Source organism: Scyliorhinus canicula, chromosome 2, assembly GCF_902713615.1.
Source record: "Scyliorhinus canicula chromosome 2, sScyCan1.1, whole genome shotgun sequence".
NCBI classification, from domain to species: Eukaryota; Metazoa; Chordata; class Chondrichthyes; order Carcharhiniformes; family Scyliorhinidae; genus Scyliorhinus; species Scyliorhinus canicula.
The window spans coordinates 46433718-46453155 of NC_052147.1; the positions used below are offsets into that span (position 1 = coordinate 46433718).

At 43.0% G+C, this 19438-nt stretch overlaps 1 protein-coding gene across 2 annotated transcripts in view; it reads left to right on the forward strand.

The window, feature by feature from the left end:
- traf3 (TNF receptor-associated factor 3) overlaps positions 1–19438 on the forward strand; it is an 81597-nt gene that overhangs the window by 60228 nt on the left and 1931 nt on the right. Inside the window, exons 3-10 of one of the 2 annotated variants that reach the window (XM_038777314.1) lie at positions 512–793; positions 1980–2031; positions 2132–2236; positions 3011–3175; positions 4867–4944; positions 6267–6341; positions 6808–6900; positions 18549–18689. In XM_038777314.1, the coding sequence (XP_038633242.1) occupies positions 531–793; positions 1980–2031; positions 2132–2236; positions 3011–3175; positions 4867–4944; positions 6267–6341; positions 6808–6900; positions 18549–18689 (972 nt within the window). In that variant the 5' untranslated portion in view covers positions 512–530. Of the gene's footprint in view, positions 1–511; positions 794–1979; positions 2032–2131; positions 2237–3010; positions 3176–4866; positions 4945–6266; positions 6342–6807; positions 6901–18548; positions 18690–19438 lie in introns of those variants that run through there. The other variant, XM_038777323.1, reaches the window with a different exon arrangement.

Below are 19438 nucleotides of genomic sequence, written 5' to 3' on the forward strand. Positions count from 1 at the left end.
CAATCCAAATTCAAATCCAATCTCCTTCCTTTACTGCCTCCAAAGACCTCTTGTGAATTGAGTTAGACCAGACTCAACCCCAATTCCCAGTAGATATGGATGCACAGCATTAAATAATACATCATTTGTTCCTGATTTTGGTTCCAAGAAGAAGAAGAATTGATGATTCAGGCAATAGAAATCTGTCTGTACACTCCACATTTACACTTCTGGCAGACATTCTGTTGGAGTAATGTTGTGAGTTTATTTCCCCCCCCCCCCCCCCCCCCCCCCCCCCCACAAGGGTCAATGTGTAGTGAGCAGGATGTTGCTTCATTGTATCAAATTAATCTAAGTGATAGACAGTCTTAATTCGACTCGATCGTTTTGCTTACCTGCTGACGCCTTAACCTAGCCAAGGGCTACCAGAAAGTGGGTATGCAACTCCATAATGTGCGGAATCAGTTTATGCAATGCAGTCAGAGACCTGGCCTATTAAACCTCCATACTAAAAGCTGCTGCTTCTTTACAGATTTGGACGGCCATAGGCCATGGCAACAGCAAGAAACATAGAGTCATCAGCCCCACTGCTTTCCCTGGAATCCCTGATGCAGCAGGCAAATGTGTCTCACCTTCCAAATAGCAAGCTGTCATCCCTAAGCATTGAACCAGAGGATGGGGGTTACGTGGAAAGGTTTGTGCTGAAACTTGAAAACAAGTACAAGTGTGAACATTGTCACCTTGCCCTCTGCAACCCCAAACAGACTGCGTGTGGCCACAGATTCTGTGAAAGCTGTGTGAGGAAAATTCTTGGGTAAGAGACCACTTATTTTAAATTCTGATGTATAATTTTGGATAAATGAAATGGATCCTCTTTCAGATATTGCAATTATTGTTTGTTCAATTTGGCCAAGGGGCTTAAAAAAAAAAGTAATTCTGGGCTCATTTCATCTGAATACGTAACTTACTTTGCAAACTTCGCACAGTCCAAAGATGTGCGGGTTAGGTGGATTGGCCATGCTAAATTGCCCGTAGTGTCCTAAAAAGTAAGGTTAAGGGGGGGTTGTTGGGTTACGGGTATAGGCTAGATACGTGGGTTTGAGCAGGGTGATCATTGCTTGGCACAACATCGAGGGCCGAAGGGCCTGTTCTGTGCTGTACTGTTCTAATGTTCTAACTATTATCTGTGACGTGGTGAGAGCAAGATACCGGAGGTCAATAAGAAACTTTTTGTCAAATATTGAATTACTGATAATTGACGGATGTTTCAGAAATACCAGTTATAATAGCAACCAAACTTCACCGGGAAGAGTCACCACATAAAGCTTGGTGTATGTTGGGATCAGTATTGTGCTAACAAACCAGTGGCTGTTGGGAAAATGACATTTGGGCCAAATAATATCTTTTGTTATTGAAAATTATATTTCCAATCACTTCCTTGGTGATCAATTGATGAGTCATGTTTATGCGACTAGTACCGTATTTGAAGTATATAAGTAAACAAACAAGCATCCATGGGGATGGGTGAGCTCTGGAACCCAGGAACACCGGAAATAGGAGCAGGCGTAGGCAATTCAGCCCTTCGAACCTGCTCCCCCATTCAATCAGATCATGGCTGATCTCTTCCTGGTCTCAAATCCACCTCCCTACCTATCCCCATTTCCCTTTAACCCGTTTTAAAATCAAAAATGTATCTATCTCCTTCTTGAAATCATTGAATAACTCAGATTCCACCGCACTATAGGGCAGCGAGTTCCACAATCAACCCTGGGTTGATGGCATTGGAAATGAACATGTGGATATATTGCCAAGAAACTCTCCACAATAATTTTGAGAAGGAGTTTAGAACTTTTTCTGGTAATATAACTTGAATAGTACTCAGACCATGAAAGCTAAAAGGGAAAACGTGTCTTTTTAAATATCTGAAATTTGCAACCTGAACATTGTTTCTATACAATTAGGATTTAAATTGTGTCTGTATTCTTATTTGATGTTTTTAGGGGTCCAAAACCGGTTTGCCCAGTAGATGATGAGCCTTTATTTGGGAATATGGTAGGCAATCAAGTGAATCGTACAATAAATAGCCTTTATATTTGGTTTCAGTACTTAATCTGGATTAATTTTGACATGGCTTTTATATATTTTTTTTAAGGTTTTTAAGGACATGTGCTGTAAAAAGGAGGTTCTTGCACTTCAAATCTACTGTAGGAATGAGCTAAATGGCTGCAAGAAACAGCTCCCTCTCGGAAAGCTCGAGGTAAATGATTTGATTCAACATCTGAACTGAAGCATGTTTTTTTTTGATGCATTGTGGACTGAGGTATTATCAGGTTTTAATTTGGGGTGTTCATTTCTAAAGGATCTGACTTATTAATGCTTATTTTATGAATCGTTTGAACGTATACAAAAGCTTCAATACTCAGACATTATGACATAACTGGATTGATAGTGATTTTAATATGAGGATTTTATTTTGAGAATTTAATTAAAAATTAATAAGCATTCCCATGCCTCATTGATTGGATAACTGATGGTACTATGTTTATTGCTGAGTTTTTATAAATATCCATGTGTGTGTGTGTGTGTCCAGCATTCAATGTTAGTCCCTAAATACCTTACACTTAGTGACTTGCTAGGTCATTTCAGAGGACAGTTAAGGGTACCTACATGCTAAGAGTCTGCAGTCACATAAACGCCAGACTGGGTTGGGGCAGCAGATTTCTCTCCTTAAAGGACATGGTAAAAGTGTTTTGTTTTTTTTCAACCATCTAGTATTTTCCTAGTCACCATTATTGATGGTAGTCCTTCATTCTGGATTTATTTAATTGACTGAACTTAAACTCCCCAGCTGCCATGATGGATTTGAAGTCCAGATCATTCGTCAAGGCCCCTGGATTCTCTAGTCCAGTAACATAACCGCTTTCCTACTATATCCCCAAAAATGAAATCATGCTACATTTGAACGTTATCTGGATGGAATAATTTCATGTCAATATTAATTTTGTTATTGTCTCTCTCTCTCCTCATAAAGGGCCACTTACTTGAATGTCCTTATCAGGAAGTCCGGTGTGCACGCAGGGGGTGCACGGAAATGGTGCAAAGGAAAGATTTAGCTGACCATTTAAATTCAAGCTGTAAATATCGGGAGCAAACCTGCAAATATTGCAGGAATGAAATCACTATTGCGGAGTTAAAAGTAAGAGACTTTTGAAATGCTCCTCTGTTTCTTTCTCGCCTATCAGCAGCCATGTTTACAATATGTCAGTTTTACCATTTCAAGTTTATGGAAGGATGATTAGAATTGCGCTGGAAGGGCAGCACGGTGGCGCAGTGGGTTGGCCCTGCTGCCTCACGGTGCCGAGATCCCGGGTTCGGTCCCGGCTCTGGGTCACTGTCTGTGTGAAGTTTGCACATTCTCCCCGTGTGTGCGTGGGTTTCGCCCCCGCAGCCCAAGGATGTGCAGGGTAGGTGGATTGGCCACGCTGAATTGCCCCTTGGTTGTAGAGGATTGATTGGGTACACTAAATTTATAAAAAATAAAATTAAAAAAAAAAAAGAATTGCGCTGGAAGCTTTGGAGCAATTTGGTGTTACTGCGGCAAACTGTTGTGCCGTGTTCTCCCTAACCTTTTGTGGTCGCTGCCAAGATACGTGTCCCTGGTCGATCCTTTTAGCTTTGACGGGCTGGCAGGACGAGTGTTCCTGTGGTGGTGGCCAACCTGGTCACTCTGTGACTTAAGTGTCTTAGAACGTTTAACTACAATAAAGAAGCTAGAGCAGGTGCCGGTATTTATTTAGCCCAATAACTTCTTTCAGGAGAGGGCAACAAAATCAGAGCGAGTGCAGCTTTTACATGGTAAAAGAAGAATTAACGCAGATGTGGCTCCTTTACTGCAAGTAGGCTGGGATATCGTATGGACAAAGCCTAACCACTGCAAAATATATATATTTTGTAGTTCAGCAACTGGCAACTAAGGGGTAGTTTGGTAAGGATGTTTCTGATTTCAGGCAAATGTTGAGATTGTTTCTTGCTTGCATAACAATACTTGAGATTTGATTCCATATCTGTTTATAACCAGCGGTGGTGGGGAAGGTGTTAACCAAAACAACAACAGTTAATCTCAAATAATGAATGCTTGGGTAAGCTTTGGGTACCCAAAGTGACGCTGTTAGCTTTTCCCCTTTAACTACCTTGAAAGAGCTTGATAGCCTTCAAGGGTGTTTTTTTGTTGTTGGTTTGATTTGTACAAAGTGAGTCACTGAGAACTAAACGTGGTTCTCATTATTCTTTAATCCTGACCTTTCAGCAGTAACGACCATTACTGTACTTTCCTATCAAAATGAGACCGAAAGACGGGCATCTTTCAGGGTCACACTGGACTTGGATTTTATACAGGAATTTAGGCAGTTGATTCCACATAGAAAACTGTACTTAAACCTTTATCATGTTGCAAAAACAGTATCTTTAGTGTCTTTCAATCAGTCACATTCTGAATGAAATACGTTTTGTGTAATCAGATCTGCCTGTTGCCACCTGGTATCCAGAAGGAGGGGAGAAGTTTTCTTTGGGATATAGGGAAGTGGGGGTGGTGAGATGGGATTTAAACATAAGGATCTGTGCTTATTCTTCAAAGTGAAATGCATCAAACTTATACTTGTAAACGCAAGTCATTCGGATTCAACTTTTCTGATCAAATGCCTTCAGGGCAGTTCAACATGTGGATTCTGTAATTGAAATCAGCCGCTTAAGATAAGATGTATTAAAAACTTCACATGACTGGGAGTAAACAGATGGATGGAAGTTAAAAGGCAGATGTACGAACGTCTTTAAATTACTTCATGGAACTATTTTGGAAAAAAATAAAATGATGGTTTCTCCTTCTTCTAGAAACATGAAGATTTTGACTGTCCGTCATTCCCTGTGCCATGCCCAAATAAATGCAATGCTTATATTCTGAGGGGAGAGGTAAGTGTGCTTTTATCTTTTATTAAGAGTTGTTAGCTGGACATTTTTGATAATGGATTCAGTTAATATGAAGAAATAACTTTAACTGTGTGATACAACATTACAATTTATTCTCCCATAAGAAAATCACCACACAGAGGAAAGAGCAGCGTGATGGCAAATTGTCACATTTACAATGGGTTGCTGTTGAGACCTGGGCTCTGCCTTTGTAGGATTTTGCTGAGTTTGTGTGCATTTAAAACAAAATGATACCCAATTATTTTTTTCCAATTAAGGGGCAATTTAGCATATCCAATCCACCTACCCTGCACATCTTTGGGTTGTGGGGGTGAGACCCATGCAGACAGTGGGAGAATATGCAAACTCCACACGGACGGTGACCAGGGTCCTAGGCACTGTGAGGCAGCAGTGCCAACCACTCCCCTGAATTGTGCACATTCTAATTTGAACTATAAGATTCCCAGTCTCTCATTCCCCATGATTGAGATGATGACTTATCAATGCTCCTATGTGCTCAGGCGCAATGTTGTCTGGGATTGTTTGCTAAAAGCCATTGTGGACAATAAGATGTCTTTGCTGTGCTTGAATGAGAGCTAAATGCACTCTAATCGAGTGCCTACTTCAAGTAGTGAGTTTCTGTGAGGATTATATCATACTTGTCTTTTGATCCATCAAATTACAAAATGCTATGTTCCCCATTATGGAATAATAATGCAGAGCGTTTAAGAGAATTGAGAGCCGGTAGCACAGTGGGTTAGCCTTGCTGCCTAATGGCGCCGAGGTCCCAAGTTCGATCCCGGCTCTGGGTCACTGTCCGTGTGGAGTTTGCACATTCTCCCCATGTTTGCGTGGGTTTCACCCCCACAACCCAAAGATGTGCAGGGTGGGTGAATTGGCCATGCTAAATTGCCCCTTAATTGGAAAACATTAATTGGGTATTCCAAATTTATTTTTAAAAAAAGAGAATTGAGAGCCTCTTCATGAAGATGGGTTCAGGATTTCATTATACTCTGCACAGAGAGGAAGGAAATCTTCCAGTTGTGGTCCAATCGGCCAGAAGTCATTGTTCACTTCTTTGTTTGCTCATGTTATGGTGTATTTACTCAGGTGATTCAAGTGCTTTATATCCCAAGGTCATTGTTGGGGAAGGGACGGTTCCATCACTTAATGCCTACAGACAGTGGTTTCAACTACAGCTTCATTCTTTACCGGCTGGTGTAATTTTCACCTCCTGACTGTTATGAGTAGCCATCCGCTTAGCGCGCGTGCATGATTTGGCATTACAGAGCATTTATTGACAATACTCTGCTTTGTATCTGCAGTTGAAAAGTCACCAGTTGCAGTGTCTCAATGTGGTCACGCTTTGCCCCTTCTCCAAGTATGGATGTACCTTCCAAGTTAGTACAAAATCTTTTTATTGTTCTTCATATTGAAGCTTTACTATAAACAGAAGAAAATCTCGATAATGGTAGTAAAATTCTAGGGGTAGATGCAAATGGAAGCCATTCTTGAAATTACAGAGATCAAAGGAAATAAAGGCATTCTCTAGTATCTCTTCAATGCACTGTGGATAGCTGTATTATGATATTGATAATGTAACATGTAGAACAAAAGACATACTTTATAATGAACTTAACCTGGTATGCCCCTTAATTGGAAAACATTAATTGGGTATGCCAAATTTATTTTAAAAAAGAGAATTGAGAGCCTCTTAGAACATAGAACATAGAACAGTACAGCATGCATGAATGATTACTGTTTAATGGCTGCCTATTGCTGAGTGTTGCTCTGAGTTTACATTCAGTTTTTTTCCCCATTGCTTTCTCACAAGGTCCCATTGAATTTATTTGTTCACGGTTTTAGGGAACCAATCAAGAACTTAAAGTGCACGAAGCTGAAACTATGGCTCAACATTTGAACTGTGTGTTGATGAAGAACGGAGATCTGGAAGAAACGGTAATCAGAGTGAGCAATAACTGTGAATTTGCTTGGCCCATCAAAGCGTTTGTTTTTCAATCAATGGAAATGGTCAACAAGGTTACTTTCATTTTCACCTGCCAAAGACGATGGCTACAGAAAGTTTTGTCAGCCTGTGTGTGTGTCACTTTTATTGTTTTGGAAACTAAAGTTGCCACCTGCGCTTCGAACACATTACACCAATGGCTTCAAATAATGAGTAGTATGAAAACGGCCCTTTGTCCAGTCGTTTGTTCCAATATTTGGATCACATTTGCAATTGTTTCACCAAATCAAACGCTGTTGAAAGGTGTTAATACAGTATATCGACTCCTCTTCACTGACAGACCCTATTGTTTCATCGCGAATCTCACTGTTATCTTCCTATTCCAACTGGCTATCATATTTAAATATCCAGCCTGTAATTCAAGTTCTGTCCGTACTGCAGTCATCTCCGGCTGCGCACTATCATTATGGCCTGCCAATGTTGGGGGTGGGGAGGACAAGTGCATCTTTTTATCAAACCCCAAGTTTGATTCCTGGGTCTATCTTGTGTTAGCTGATTTCGTCCAGCGGATCCCTATGGTTGTAATCTCCTCCACCTCCACAACCCTGAGTTATCTGAAATCTTCTCATTCTGGTCTCTTGTGCGTCCCCAATTTGAATTGCTGCACAATTGATGGCTGTGGCTTCAGTTGCCTGCACTCCCAAGCTCTGAGCTATCCTCCCTGCGCCTCTCTGTCTCTCCACATCGCTTCCCTCTTTTAGATATTCCTGGAAACCGCCCTCAAGGGGCTGTTTAGCACTGGGCTAAATCACTGGCTTTGAAAGCAGGCCAGCAGCACGGTTCGATTCCCGTAACAGCCTCCCCGAACAGGCGCCGGAATGTGGTGACTAGGGGCTTTTCACAGTAACTTCATTTGAAGCCTACTTGTGACGATAAGCGATTTTCGTTTCATTTTTCATTTCATTGACCAAGCTTTTGGTCATCTGACCTAATCTCCTCCTTATGGTGCTGGTTGTCATTCTTTGTTTTATAACGCTTCTGTGAAGCACCTTGGGACACTTCATGACGTTAAACATGCTGTTGTATTGTCACAATAATGGAATATTAGATTGTAAATCATTGTGTGTTTAAACAATATATTTTGGGCTAACTAATTAACACTAGAGATATGTTAAGACCGTTCAGTTTTACTTTCCAAGAAATTTAATTTGTTTCCAGTTACACTTAGAAGATTTGATGCAAGGGATATCTATGTATGGAAAAAAATAGGAGCTCTCCCCATTATAGGCAACTTATCAGCATTCTTTTCCAGGACTGTCTCACATGCACGCGCACACACACATAGACACATCCCGTGTTTGTCTTTGGTTTCTCATTCTGTGGTGCTGTTTCACCCAGTGGAAATCCCAGAACATTCTGTTGCTTCCTCTTTGTCATGAGATAAGGGAACATTGTTAAGTGCTTGCAAAATCCATTATTTTTTTTAAAAGCCAAGTTATTCAGTTACATTCTTGACTTCGCTTCTTTCTCCTTCCCCCATTGGGAGGTCAAAATTGAAATACTTCGCCAAAAACTGTGCCTACTATTGTTAACCCAATTTAATGCTGAAAACAGCGTTAAATTAGTTGAAGGAGTGACGTAACAAAATAAAAGCTTGTATCAAAATGCTCCTGAGATTGGAAGGTTGTTTGGAATTGTGAAATCCTAGGCACTGATTCCCTGATTTAGCCTGATGGTAACGTATGGGGAGGTGGACTGGACGCTTTCGCGTATCAGCTACTCTGTTGCAGAATCGCTCAACGTTCCCGTCATTGTGCAAGTAAATTAGGATGTGTTGCTGCTGCTCAATGCACCATCTAGTGGCCTGATTGAAGTCAGCAAATGGCCTGGTTGCTTAATCATCTGAAAACAGGGTTCTCTACATGAAATGAAAAATGAAAATCACTTATTGTCACGAGTAGGCTTCAAATGAAGTTACTGTGAAAAGCCCCTAGTCGCCACATTCCGACGCCTGTTCGGGGTGGCTGTTACGGGAATCAAACTGTGCTGCTGGCCTGCTTGGTCTGCTTTCAAAGCCAGCGATTTAGCCCTGTGCTAAACAGCCCATCTTGTTAATACTGACCCTGCTAGTTAAAATGAACACATTTAAAATGGGCAGTCGCTTATATTGACAATGACTGTTATCAATTTACATTGACTTTAATTTAAAAGCTTGTTGCATAAAGAATCTCGTGTGCTTTTGGTTTTTTTTGTCGCTTAGTCAAAATAAGATAAGTCGCGATAAGATAAAATAATCTTCAAACTTGAGAGGATGTTCCACAATTAATATTGCATAATTGCCAGCAGCGTTAGTGCTTTTACTAATGCCAATTTCTAGGCTGCATAAATTCACTAATATAAAATCCTTTTAAATGCAGACAGCAGAGGCAGCAGCTGTCGAGATTGCCTGCTGTATTTGACCATGGAGCACCTCTTGATGTTTCTGTGACCAGGATTTAAATCTAACACGGTTCTGGCTCTGGCTTTACCTTTTTATTTTTCATTCGCTGACTTAACTTTTACTTTGATTCGTTCATTTAATAGCCCCGTTTTCCTTTACCTCTTAAATCCTTCCAGCCTTTTGGTTGCTGACACGCTGGTCTCTAACCTTTTACAAAGAGATTTCATAGAAACATAGAACCCATACCATTCAGTCCATCGAGTTTGCACTGAGCCATTTAAAGAGAACCGAACCCATGCCCACTCCCCTGCCCTATCACTGTAACCCCACCTAACCTGCACATCCTTGGACACTAAGGGGCAATTTAGCATGGCCAATCTACCTAAACTGCGCATCTTTGGACTGTGGGAGGGAACCGGAGCACCCGCAGGAAACCCACGCAGAACATGGGGAGAATGTGCAGATTCCGCACAGACTTGACATGAATCACAAACTTTCGTTTTTTTAGCTTTTCAGACCATTCAAAGACATGAGGAGAAAGTGCAAACTCCACACCGACAGTCACCCAGGCCGGGATTGAATCCGGGTCAAAGGCACTGAGGCAACAGTGCTAACCACTGTGCTACCGTGCCGCCTCTTGAGGCACTTTGTTTCTTCAGTCACTTGTGAACTCAGAGGGAAATTGGAGAAAAAGTATCACATTATTCTGGCCATCACATAGTGAGCAGATCACTATTAGTGGTGGGGGCTGTAATAATCATCCAACAGGCCATATTTTAATATCCTCCAGCCTCGCGTTATATTCGAGTCTAGAACCAGATTACCATCAATGCTCCTTCTAAACTACAAGGTAACAAGAGTTGCATGTCTACCACAGCTACCACACAAAAAAATGTGAAGGGTCCTCCCACTGACAACAAGAAAAAAAAGAGGGCATGTTAATTAGCACGTTGTAAATTTATTGAACAAATAGGCTTTGAAATGTTCTGAAAAATGTAATTTTCATTCTTCAATTAATTGTCTGTTACCTGCTTTGAAAGAACTTGCTTTGCCTGGTGTCTTTCACAACTTCCCGATTGCAACCAATGAAGTATTCTAAAAGCAGTCACTATTGTGTTGAAGGGAAACTACTTAATAGGTATAATTGTCTCGGTGTTTGCTGTCACTCCCAAGATTGGCTGCTGGGTGATCCCAGGATTTCAATGTGACAATTGCAAGGACTCTTAAAGGAGGATGGAAATGTAGAAATGATCCACCGGCTGCATATATGACATTCCAGACTGTAATTGGGTTTCCTTGAAGTACTAGTGGAGCTGGTGGATTTTGGCATCTCTTTAGGAAAATTATTGGTCCAGTAACTTTGTGAACCGGTTCAGAACTGTAGAGCAGTGTCTCCAATCATCCTAACCAGCAGATTAGAGGCTCAGCCAGAATCCTCGCATTGGACAAATCATATCAAAAGTAAAAGTAGCAAATGCTGGAATTTCCAACTGTATGGTTAGCACCAGAAAGATATTTTAGTTGTTCCTCTTTGTCAGGAGTTCAAATTATATCCACGGTGGAGTAAAACTGACCCCCTAACAGACATGACACAGATCGAAGTGGTATGTAACTGCTGAGCTAATTCAGCAGCCTCGGGATATGTCGGGAACTCTTTGCCGCAGACGGCTATGGAGGCCAATTCACTGAGTGTCTTTAAGGCAGAGATAGATAGGTTCTTGATTAATAAGGGGATCAGGGGTTATTGGGAGAAGGCAGGAGAATGGGGATGAGAAAATATCAGCCATGATTGAATGGCGGAGCAGACTCGATGGGCTAAGTGGCCTAATTCTGCTCCTATGTCTTATGGTCTTATGTCAGGTTATGATCTTCATGGAATGGTTGATCATGGGATAACATTTCATAAAATGCTGGTAAATGGCCTGCAATCCCATACAACAAAAGCAGCATTTGATTTATTCAGTTACCATTAGGATCCACCTCCTTGGCACCAGTGAGGTAAAGGCCAGGATGTCAGTCCCCGCCCTCGTCTGGAGTTCCGGCATAACCGAATCCTCAGAAATCGCCACAAATGGGCAAGGTCCAACCCAATGTCCAGGATTGCCAACATAGTCTCAAGAAAGGACCTCCAGAAGTTTGCCAGCTTTGAGCATGACCAGAACATGTGCGCATGAAGTGCCCGGCCCCCCAAACACCAATCGCATCGCACATCCACCCCTTCAAAAAAATTGACTCATTCTAGCCTTTGTAAGGGGTGCTCGGAACACCACTTTCAGCTGGATGAGACTCAGCCCCGCACAGGCCGAGGTCGAGTTCACCCTCCTCAAATCCTCACTCCAATCCGCCTCCAAGATTGGTCCCAGCGTCTCTGTCCACTTTGCCTTCACACCCTCAACAGAGCCCGTCTCCTCCCCCATCAACCGCTCGTATATACCCGACGTGCTGGCCATCTCTGAACCAGAGCAGGATAAGATCCTCCAGAGCAAGGTAGAAGACCGCTTATCGGAAAGGCTGAAAAGTAGTCCTTTTTAACCCAGCTGCACACCTGGAGATACTCCAGAACCCATCAGCATCTGTGAGCCCATATTTTTCTTTTAAGTTTCTCTAAGCCAGCAAACCGACCTTTGAGAAATAAGCCTCCCACTTTCTGTATACCTTTATCCTTCCGTTCCCTAAATTTCACACCCGACCTAGCCAGTCCAAATAACTGATTCGCAAATAGGGGTCAGCCTAGAGGCAGCCCTCTAGTGAAAATGATGGCGGAGTTACCACCAGATTTTTAACGTGGCCACTACTACCGAGTTAGGCGAGTGCTTCTTTGGTACTACCGGTAACGGAGCTGATACCAGCGCCGAAAGGCTTGCACTCCTCATAGACTCTGCTTCCACCTGAACCAGAAGTTTATCAGAATCATCGAACCACTCTTATCATCTTTCAGCATTAGCTGTAAAGTATTCACGCTTTCCTTTATTTATCTTGTAATCAGAGAAGGCCCAAAAACACTGCAAGATTCCCATAATGCTATCTATTTACGCCTATCGCATTTAATAATTTGTCGGAGTACAGCGAGACCTGTGTTCCACTCCATTTCTAACAATTCTTCCCTATGTATTTGAGGACCTCAGGGCCATGGCTAGTGACTCTATTGCTGGTGCAAACAGCGAAGGGGATATCGGACATCCCTGCCTGGTACACTGGAAGAGATTAAAGGGGACGGAGGTCGCCTTGTTAGTGCAAACACTGGCTAATGGAGCCGTATATATCAGCCGCACCCATGCTACAAAGCCCGACCCAATTACTAATTTTTCTAAAACCGCAAACAGATAATCCCACTCTACTCGGTCGAACGCCTTCTCCGCATCAAGCGAGATTATGATCTCCGGGGCCCGACTTGACCTTTGGAGCAAGCACTGCATTTAACCGTTGTCTCACGTGCGCCATCAACCTCAGTCCCTTAACGCCATCCGTTTGTCTTTCCCTACCACCCCTGGCGGACAAGGTTCCAGCCTTGATGCCAACAGCTTTGCGTTCACGCTTAATGGGGAGATTGGTCGATACGACCCACTGTCTCAGGAGTCCTTGTCTTTTTTTCAAGAGCAGGGTTATCGAAGCCTTCCTCAGTGTCTGTGGCAAAGCACCTTTCTCCAAGGAGTCCCTGAACATCCCTAACCATAAACGGGCTAATAGGGGTATGAATGTTTTATTAAATTCCTGGTGTCTTCCCCGACTGCGTCAGTTTCAGCGCCTGTTTGATCTCATCCAACTCCAGTGTAGCTTCAAGGTCCTCGCGTAACTCCTCCTTCACCTTGGGAAACTCCAACTCACCCAGGAATTCCACCTTCTCTTTCTCATCCGTGAAGGTTCCGACCTGTATAAATTTTGGGCGAAGGTCTTCAATACCTCATTTACCTTCAGATCTGAGAGCAGCCCCCAGGTCGTGCCCTCATCTGAGCAGTCTCTCTCTCAACCTCCTCTTTCCTCAGTTGTTTTGCCAGGACTTGCCTCGGCTCCATATTCGTAAATAGCCCCTTTAGCTTGCCTCAGCTGTGTACCGCCCTATCTGTAGTGATTATATTAAACTGTGTTTGCAGCTTTCCCCTCTCTGCTAATTGTTCTTGGGATGGGCTGTTCACATAATTACGATCTACCTCTATAATATCCTCCACTAGATTTTCCTGCTCCCTCCTTGTCTCCAGCTCTACATGGGCCTGGAAAGATATATAATTTCTCCTCTAATTACAACCTTCAGTGCTTCCCATGGAGACCTCCCCATTGTCATTGTTCCCAATATAATCCTGGATAGCCCCTGAAATCCTTGTTCAGAACCCAATGTCCACCAACTGACCCACATCCAGCCGCCACCCCTTTTTGATGCCCCTTACCTACCCTCCACTCAAGATCCATCCAATGTGAGCATGGTCAGAAATAATCACCGCCGCGTACTCTGGTTTCTTCACCCCTGCCATGAGTGCTTGGCTTATGACAAAACAATTCTGGACAAAACATTGTGTATTGAGGAGAAGAACGAGAGCTCTTTTTTTTTTTTTCCCCCCCTCCAAGTGACCAAACCGCCATGGATCTGTCCCCCTCCCCATTTCTTCCATAAAAGCAATTAATGCCATTGCCATACCCCTCAGTGCCAGTGATCTTAGCCCAGAATGATCTAGCCTTGGGTCCAGCACATAATTCATGTCCCTTCCCATAATAAGTTGATGGGTGTCTTGATCCGGTACCCTTGCCAGTAACTGGTCCATGAACATTGTATCAGCCCAATTACGGACGTAAACATTCACCAACACCACTGGTATACCTTCTAACACCCCTGTTACTATAACATACTTCACTCTCGCATCAGCTAATACTTTCGCCGAATTAAACCGGACCCATTGATCGCCATCCCAGTTGACGTTTTGAACTTTCTTGGCCCATTCCAAGACCTGTTCCTTTCTCTGGAAACTATGAAATCGAATGACCACTGCTTGAGGTGGCTCATTCGGTCGTGGTTTCTGCCTCAAAGGTCCTGTGTGCCCTGTCGAACTCCGGCGCAGCAAATACCTCATCACCGCTTATCAAGTGGGAGAACTTTGCAGCGAAGTCTTCGGTCGGCCTTGTGCCCTCAACTCCCTCAGGTAGACCCACCAGCCTCAGTTTGTGCACCTGGACCTATTTTCTAAATCATCCAGCTTCGCCTCGAGGCCCTTGTACCTGTCACTGACAATCGCCATTTCAGCTTCCAAGGGCTGATTTGCTCATTTCAGGGCTGGTTTAGCTCACTGGGCTAAATAGCTGGCTGTGAAAGCAGACCCAGGCAGGCCAGCAGCACGGTTCAATTCCCGTAACAGCCTCCCCGAACAGGCGTCGGAGTGTGGCGACTAGGGGCTTTTCACAGTAACTTCATTGAAGCCTACTCGTGACAATAAGCGATTTTCATTTTCAAGGTAGCAAGTCTGTCTTTGTGCTGCTGGGATAAGGTCTCCTCCACATTTTTCAATTTCTCTGCCTGTGCGCCCAGTTGTTCTCTGGGCCCAAAGCTTCCTCCACAGTGGTGTTAAATGAAGCCTTCAATTCCTGACCCTGTTTCTTGAATGTTTGTCCATTTCTCCACAAATGTTTTAAAGTTCTCTGGCTACCACTCCCCCATCATGTTGAGGGTGATGGGCATGGGCGCTTACTCTGCCATCTTTGATGCCTCATTGTTTGGGCTCGACACTTGCAACTTCACTCCTCCGCCCCTCTTTGATGTCAATTTCGACAGTGCACTCTTTACAGTCGATTTCTCTGCCGGCAAGTCTTTTTAAAAAATTATTCCGATCGGCCAAAGTGCGGGAGCCTGCACGGGAGCCACGCTACTTCATGTAAGGTTTATATTCACATATCAGATCAATGATGGGCATAGATTGGAATCTTTCTTGGTGCATAGATACAAAAACCTGTCCAGTGTTTGATTGTGAATCCTTTTCAATAATGCGAATCTGACTTTCACAATATGCCAGTTGTTTTGACTCTGCTCACTTATAAACAGTCACAGCAGATGTTGATGGTTTGTGCTATCTGAGTTTTACAAGTTTTGGCTTTGAGTCCCTGTTTCGAACGAACAATCGCTGCCTTTTATTTTCACAGCAGTGGTGTAGATCCATTTTTCGTGGGTTCCTCTGTTGTCCTGTTTTCATGGAATAAATGGAATTTTTGGGAAATTGGCCACATTTTCCCTCCTTTTCTAAGAGTGCCAGCATTGGCTGAATGGTGGCCCTAGCTCCCCTTTAATGTAGGAGGTTGTGGCTTCAAGCCCATTCCACAGTCAAGAGCACAAAATGTAGGTCGGCATGTCAAGCAGGGTGCGATGTTGAGAGGTGCTAACTTTTGAAATGAGGTCCTATCTGTCTGCTCGGGTAGAAAACAGGAATAAAAGAAAGACTTGAATTTAAATTGCGCCTTTCAAAACCTCAGGATAATGCAAAACTCTTTCCACTTCAAAAATACTCCATTGGTTATAATAATCCCTATTGTAGTGTCTGGAAACATGGCAATCAATTTGCATGATTCCACTAGAGTGGCAATTACCAGTTAACTGTTTGTTTCGGTAACCTTGGTCAAGGAAGAAGCAATGACCAGGAAACTTGGGACAGCCCTCTTACACTTTAAATAGCACCATGAGATCTTTCTCCACCTGGATTAACATCTCTTGCAAAGGATGGCACCTCCCAACAGTTCAGCACTCCCTCCGTATTAAACTTGAGTTTCTGCCTAGATTAAATGTTCAAGTCTTTGGAGTGCGACTTTAGACAAACCCCTGCCTCAAAAGTTTAGGGTGTGATATTTCAATACTGTATTTAAATTCTAAGAGACCACGCTGATATTCATCTGTACAGTATTTATCCCTCCACCAATTCTACGAAAAGCAGATTAATTGGCCATTGATCTCCGTGCCATTTGTGGGATCTTGCTGTGTGAAGATTATCTGCCAGGTTTTGACATGGTGCAACTGTGGCTCAATATCAGGAAAGAGATTGTTCACAAGCATGTCTAAATGTGATGAGATTTGTGAAAGGCACTTTATAAATATGAATTCCATTTTTAAACTTTTAATGCTTTCCATTCCAGTCTTTGCTTATGTTTTGTAGGGAAGAGTCTTTCAATTCTCTCAGATTTTGTGTGGGAAGTCATTAATAATTCTGAAGTCTTTAGCCTGAAAACTCGGGATGTTTTTGTTCCCTCCATTGTGTCATTGACTGTCATTAGGTGTGTGTTGATACATATCTTGCTCTGGTTTTTTTTATTAACCCCATGTGCATTCATATGAACCTGTGAATTGGGAACAGGAATAGGCTACTTGGCCCCTCAAGCCTGCTCCACTATTTAATAAGATTTGTGGCGGATCTGTGATTATGGCCTCCACTGTACTTCCCTGTCTACCCCTATAACCTTTGACTCCCTTGACCCCCTTCTAATACACAAAAGTTCCAATCTTTTGATCCATTCTCTTTACGCCAGTAGTTTTTATCCAATTTATTTTCCTTTACGTTAATTAGAAAGACAATGATTGACACAATTAGGATAATCTCAGATGTTAAGTTAATAGTCGTCTGTTTTGGAAACTGTAGCTATGACAAGGAAGAGCTGTTTTTGTGCTATGTGTTGGGTCTTTGATCTGGTTTGACTGCCGTTAGCCATGTTGAAATTATGTTAAAAGTTCTCATTTAAGATGTTTCTGGGCAATGTTCCAGCCTTGCGCTCCTTAGTCTAGACATCTGAGAGCTATCGAAAATGCTTGTGATCCACCCTTTTTATTCATCTTAAATCTAAACTCGATTCCTTCGTTATATGCAAGAATAATGTTCACTGATATGAATTGTGCTTAGTGAAGCATTAAAGTTTTAAGTATGCAATTAGTTTCCAACTCTGTTTTATGTTTTATACTCTGACTGGGTTAAATTAAAATGCAAAGTGCACATTGTGACTTCTAATTTAGCTGAGATTCAGATAGGTTTATTGTGGATCACTTTCTAACACCTTGGGTGCGATTCAACTAAATGGGAACAAAGTTCCGTAGCGAGTGTGTTTAGCCACGTGTTCCCCGGCGCCAGCAGCGCTGGGAAACACAACGCTATTAAATGTCACTCGGGTTAGGTAGGAGGCCTCAGCGGGGAACGTGCAGCTGAGGCAGCACGGAGCCCCGTTTTCTGCCCTGCTCAGCTTGACAGGACTCTTCAGTGTAGCGAGAGATGGCGTCCTGATCTCTGGAGCCCCCAATGTGATCCGCCAGGGCACTCCTGGCCCGATCACTGCCACGTGAAAAATGCCAACTTGGCACCTTGGCAGTACCAGGGTAGCACCCTGCCCTGAAGGCATAGATGTTGTTCCATCTGAACCCTGTTTGTGGAGACCAGCACTGAACAGTGCTTGCCTGAGTTCTCTAAGACGATGGGGATAGATCCCAAAGCCTTGGGTGACTTGGGGATCTGCATATTAAAGTGAGACTAGCTGTCTTGCTCTAATATGCAGATTTGCCAAAAAGGGATCCTGCCTACAATGGGCGGGATTCTCATCACAACTTTTTGTGAGATCGCGTTAGATCCCGCCAGTCTTTGCGAGCCGGGTAGATCCGACACGCAGCTTTTCGGGCACAGCATGGCCGTTCGATTGCACCCAATATTTTGATAGATAGGTTGGAGAGTAATTTTGTTTTATTTTTGGATTCCTAAAGGATGAGTGGAGACAATGTCCCAGATATACAAAGTCATTTGACATATTTGTCATATTATTAAGGTATGAAAATTGGGGCAGCCCAATGGCTCCAGTAGGATATTGGGCTCCAATTTATTTCCCAGCAAGCATCTGTTTGGCCCACTACCAAGCGATGAAAGTTTCGAGAGCGAGAGAACTGAGAACTTGATGGCAATTAGGATGCTTTCAAAATGGAAAACCCAGTCTGTAGCGGCGCTAACTCTTGTCAGATGGTCATGGTATCCAGAGACAGCCTGAGGCCCAGGTCATCCTCATCTCCCAGCAGTACAAATGGCAGATGAGAAGAACATATCTGAGGTGTTTATAGATTTTGGTCTCGGCAAAAAGTGACAAACGATTCCTGATGTCCGTACAATATAGGACATAAATCCAAAATCTCTTGGGAAGAGATAAATAATGCTTGCTGATTTATGAGGGATCCCTTGGTAACAGCATTTAAAAAAAATCTTGTTGCAGATTTTCGAGCTTCAGAACAAATTGCAGGAAAAGTCTAAAACGATTGATATTATGGCAACTCAGATAAGCCACTTGGAGAAAGAGCAAAGTAAATTAGGACAGCTTGCAAATAAGAATGAAAGTCGACTCGGACACATGCAGGTAAGAACTATTGGCACAAATTTAAAAATGCTTTGGTATCTGCAGAACCCAGTTAGTGGGAATGTCTAAGAATTATGCCTATGATATAATTTGATGTAGAATATCGAACTGTTTAGGAATAAAAAGTCAGAGGACACCTTGACCAGACTGTACATTGCTCCTCTGGTCAGACCATCTGCTTACTGAGAAACAAAGGTGACATTCAAGATCTAAAGACACAAACCTGAACAACAGTGTGAAAGGGCATGAACTATGAGTAAAGATTAAAGAGGCACCGGCTTTTTAATCTAGAAAGGATGCAGCTGAGCGGTAATCTTAAGAGTTTACAAAATAGTTAAAGGTTTTAAAAAGGTACCAAAATCTGAGAATAGAATTATAGAATTCCTGGAGTGCAGGAGGAGGCCAGTTGGCCCCCTCGAGTCTGCATCGGCCCATGCTCCAATAGAGCACCCTACCTAGGCCAAATCCCCCGCTCCTAACCCAATAACCCCACCTAACTTTTTGTGGGCAATATTAGCATGACCAATTCACCTAAGCTACACATCTTTGGACTGTGGGAGGAAACCGGAGCACCCAGACGAAACCCACACAGACAAGGGGAGAAAGTGCACACTCCACACAGACAGTCACCCGAGGTCTGTCGCTGTGAGGCAGCAGTGCTAACCACTGAGCCACCATGCCGCCCAAAATTGGAACACTTTTTGTGACAAACTCCCTGTCCCAAACAGTGGAAATGTATCCGAGAACGA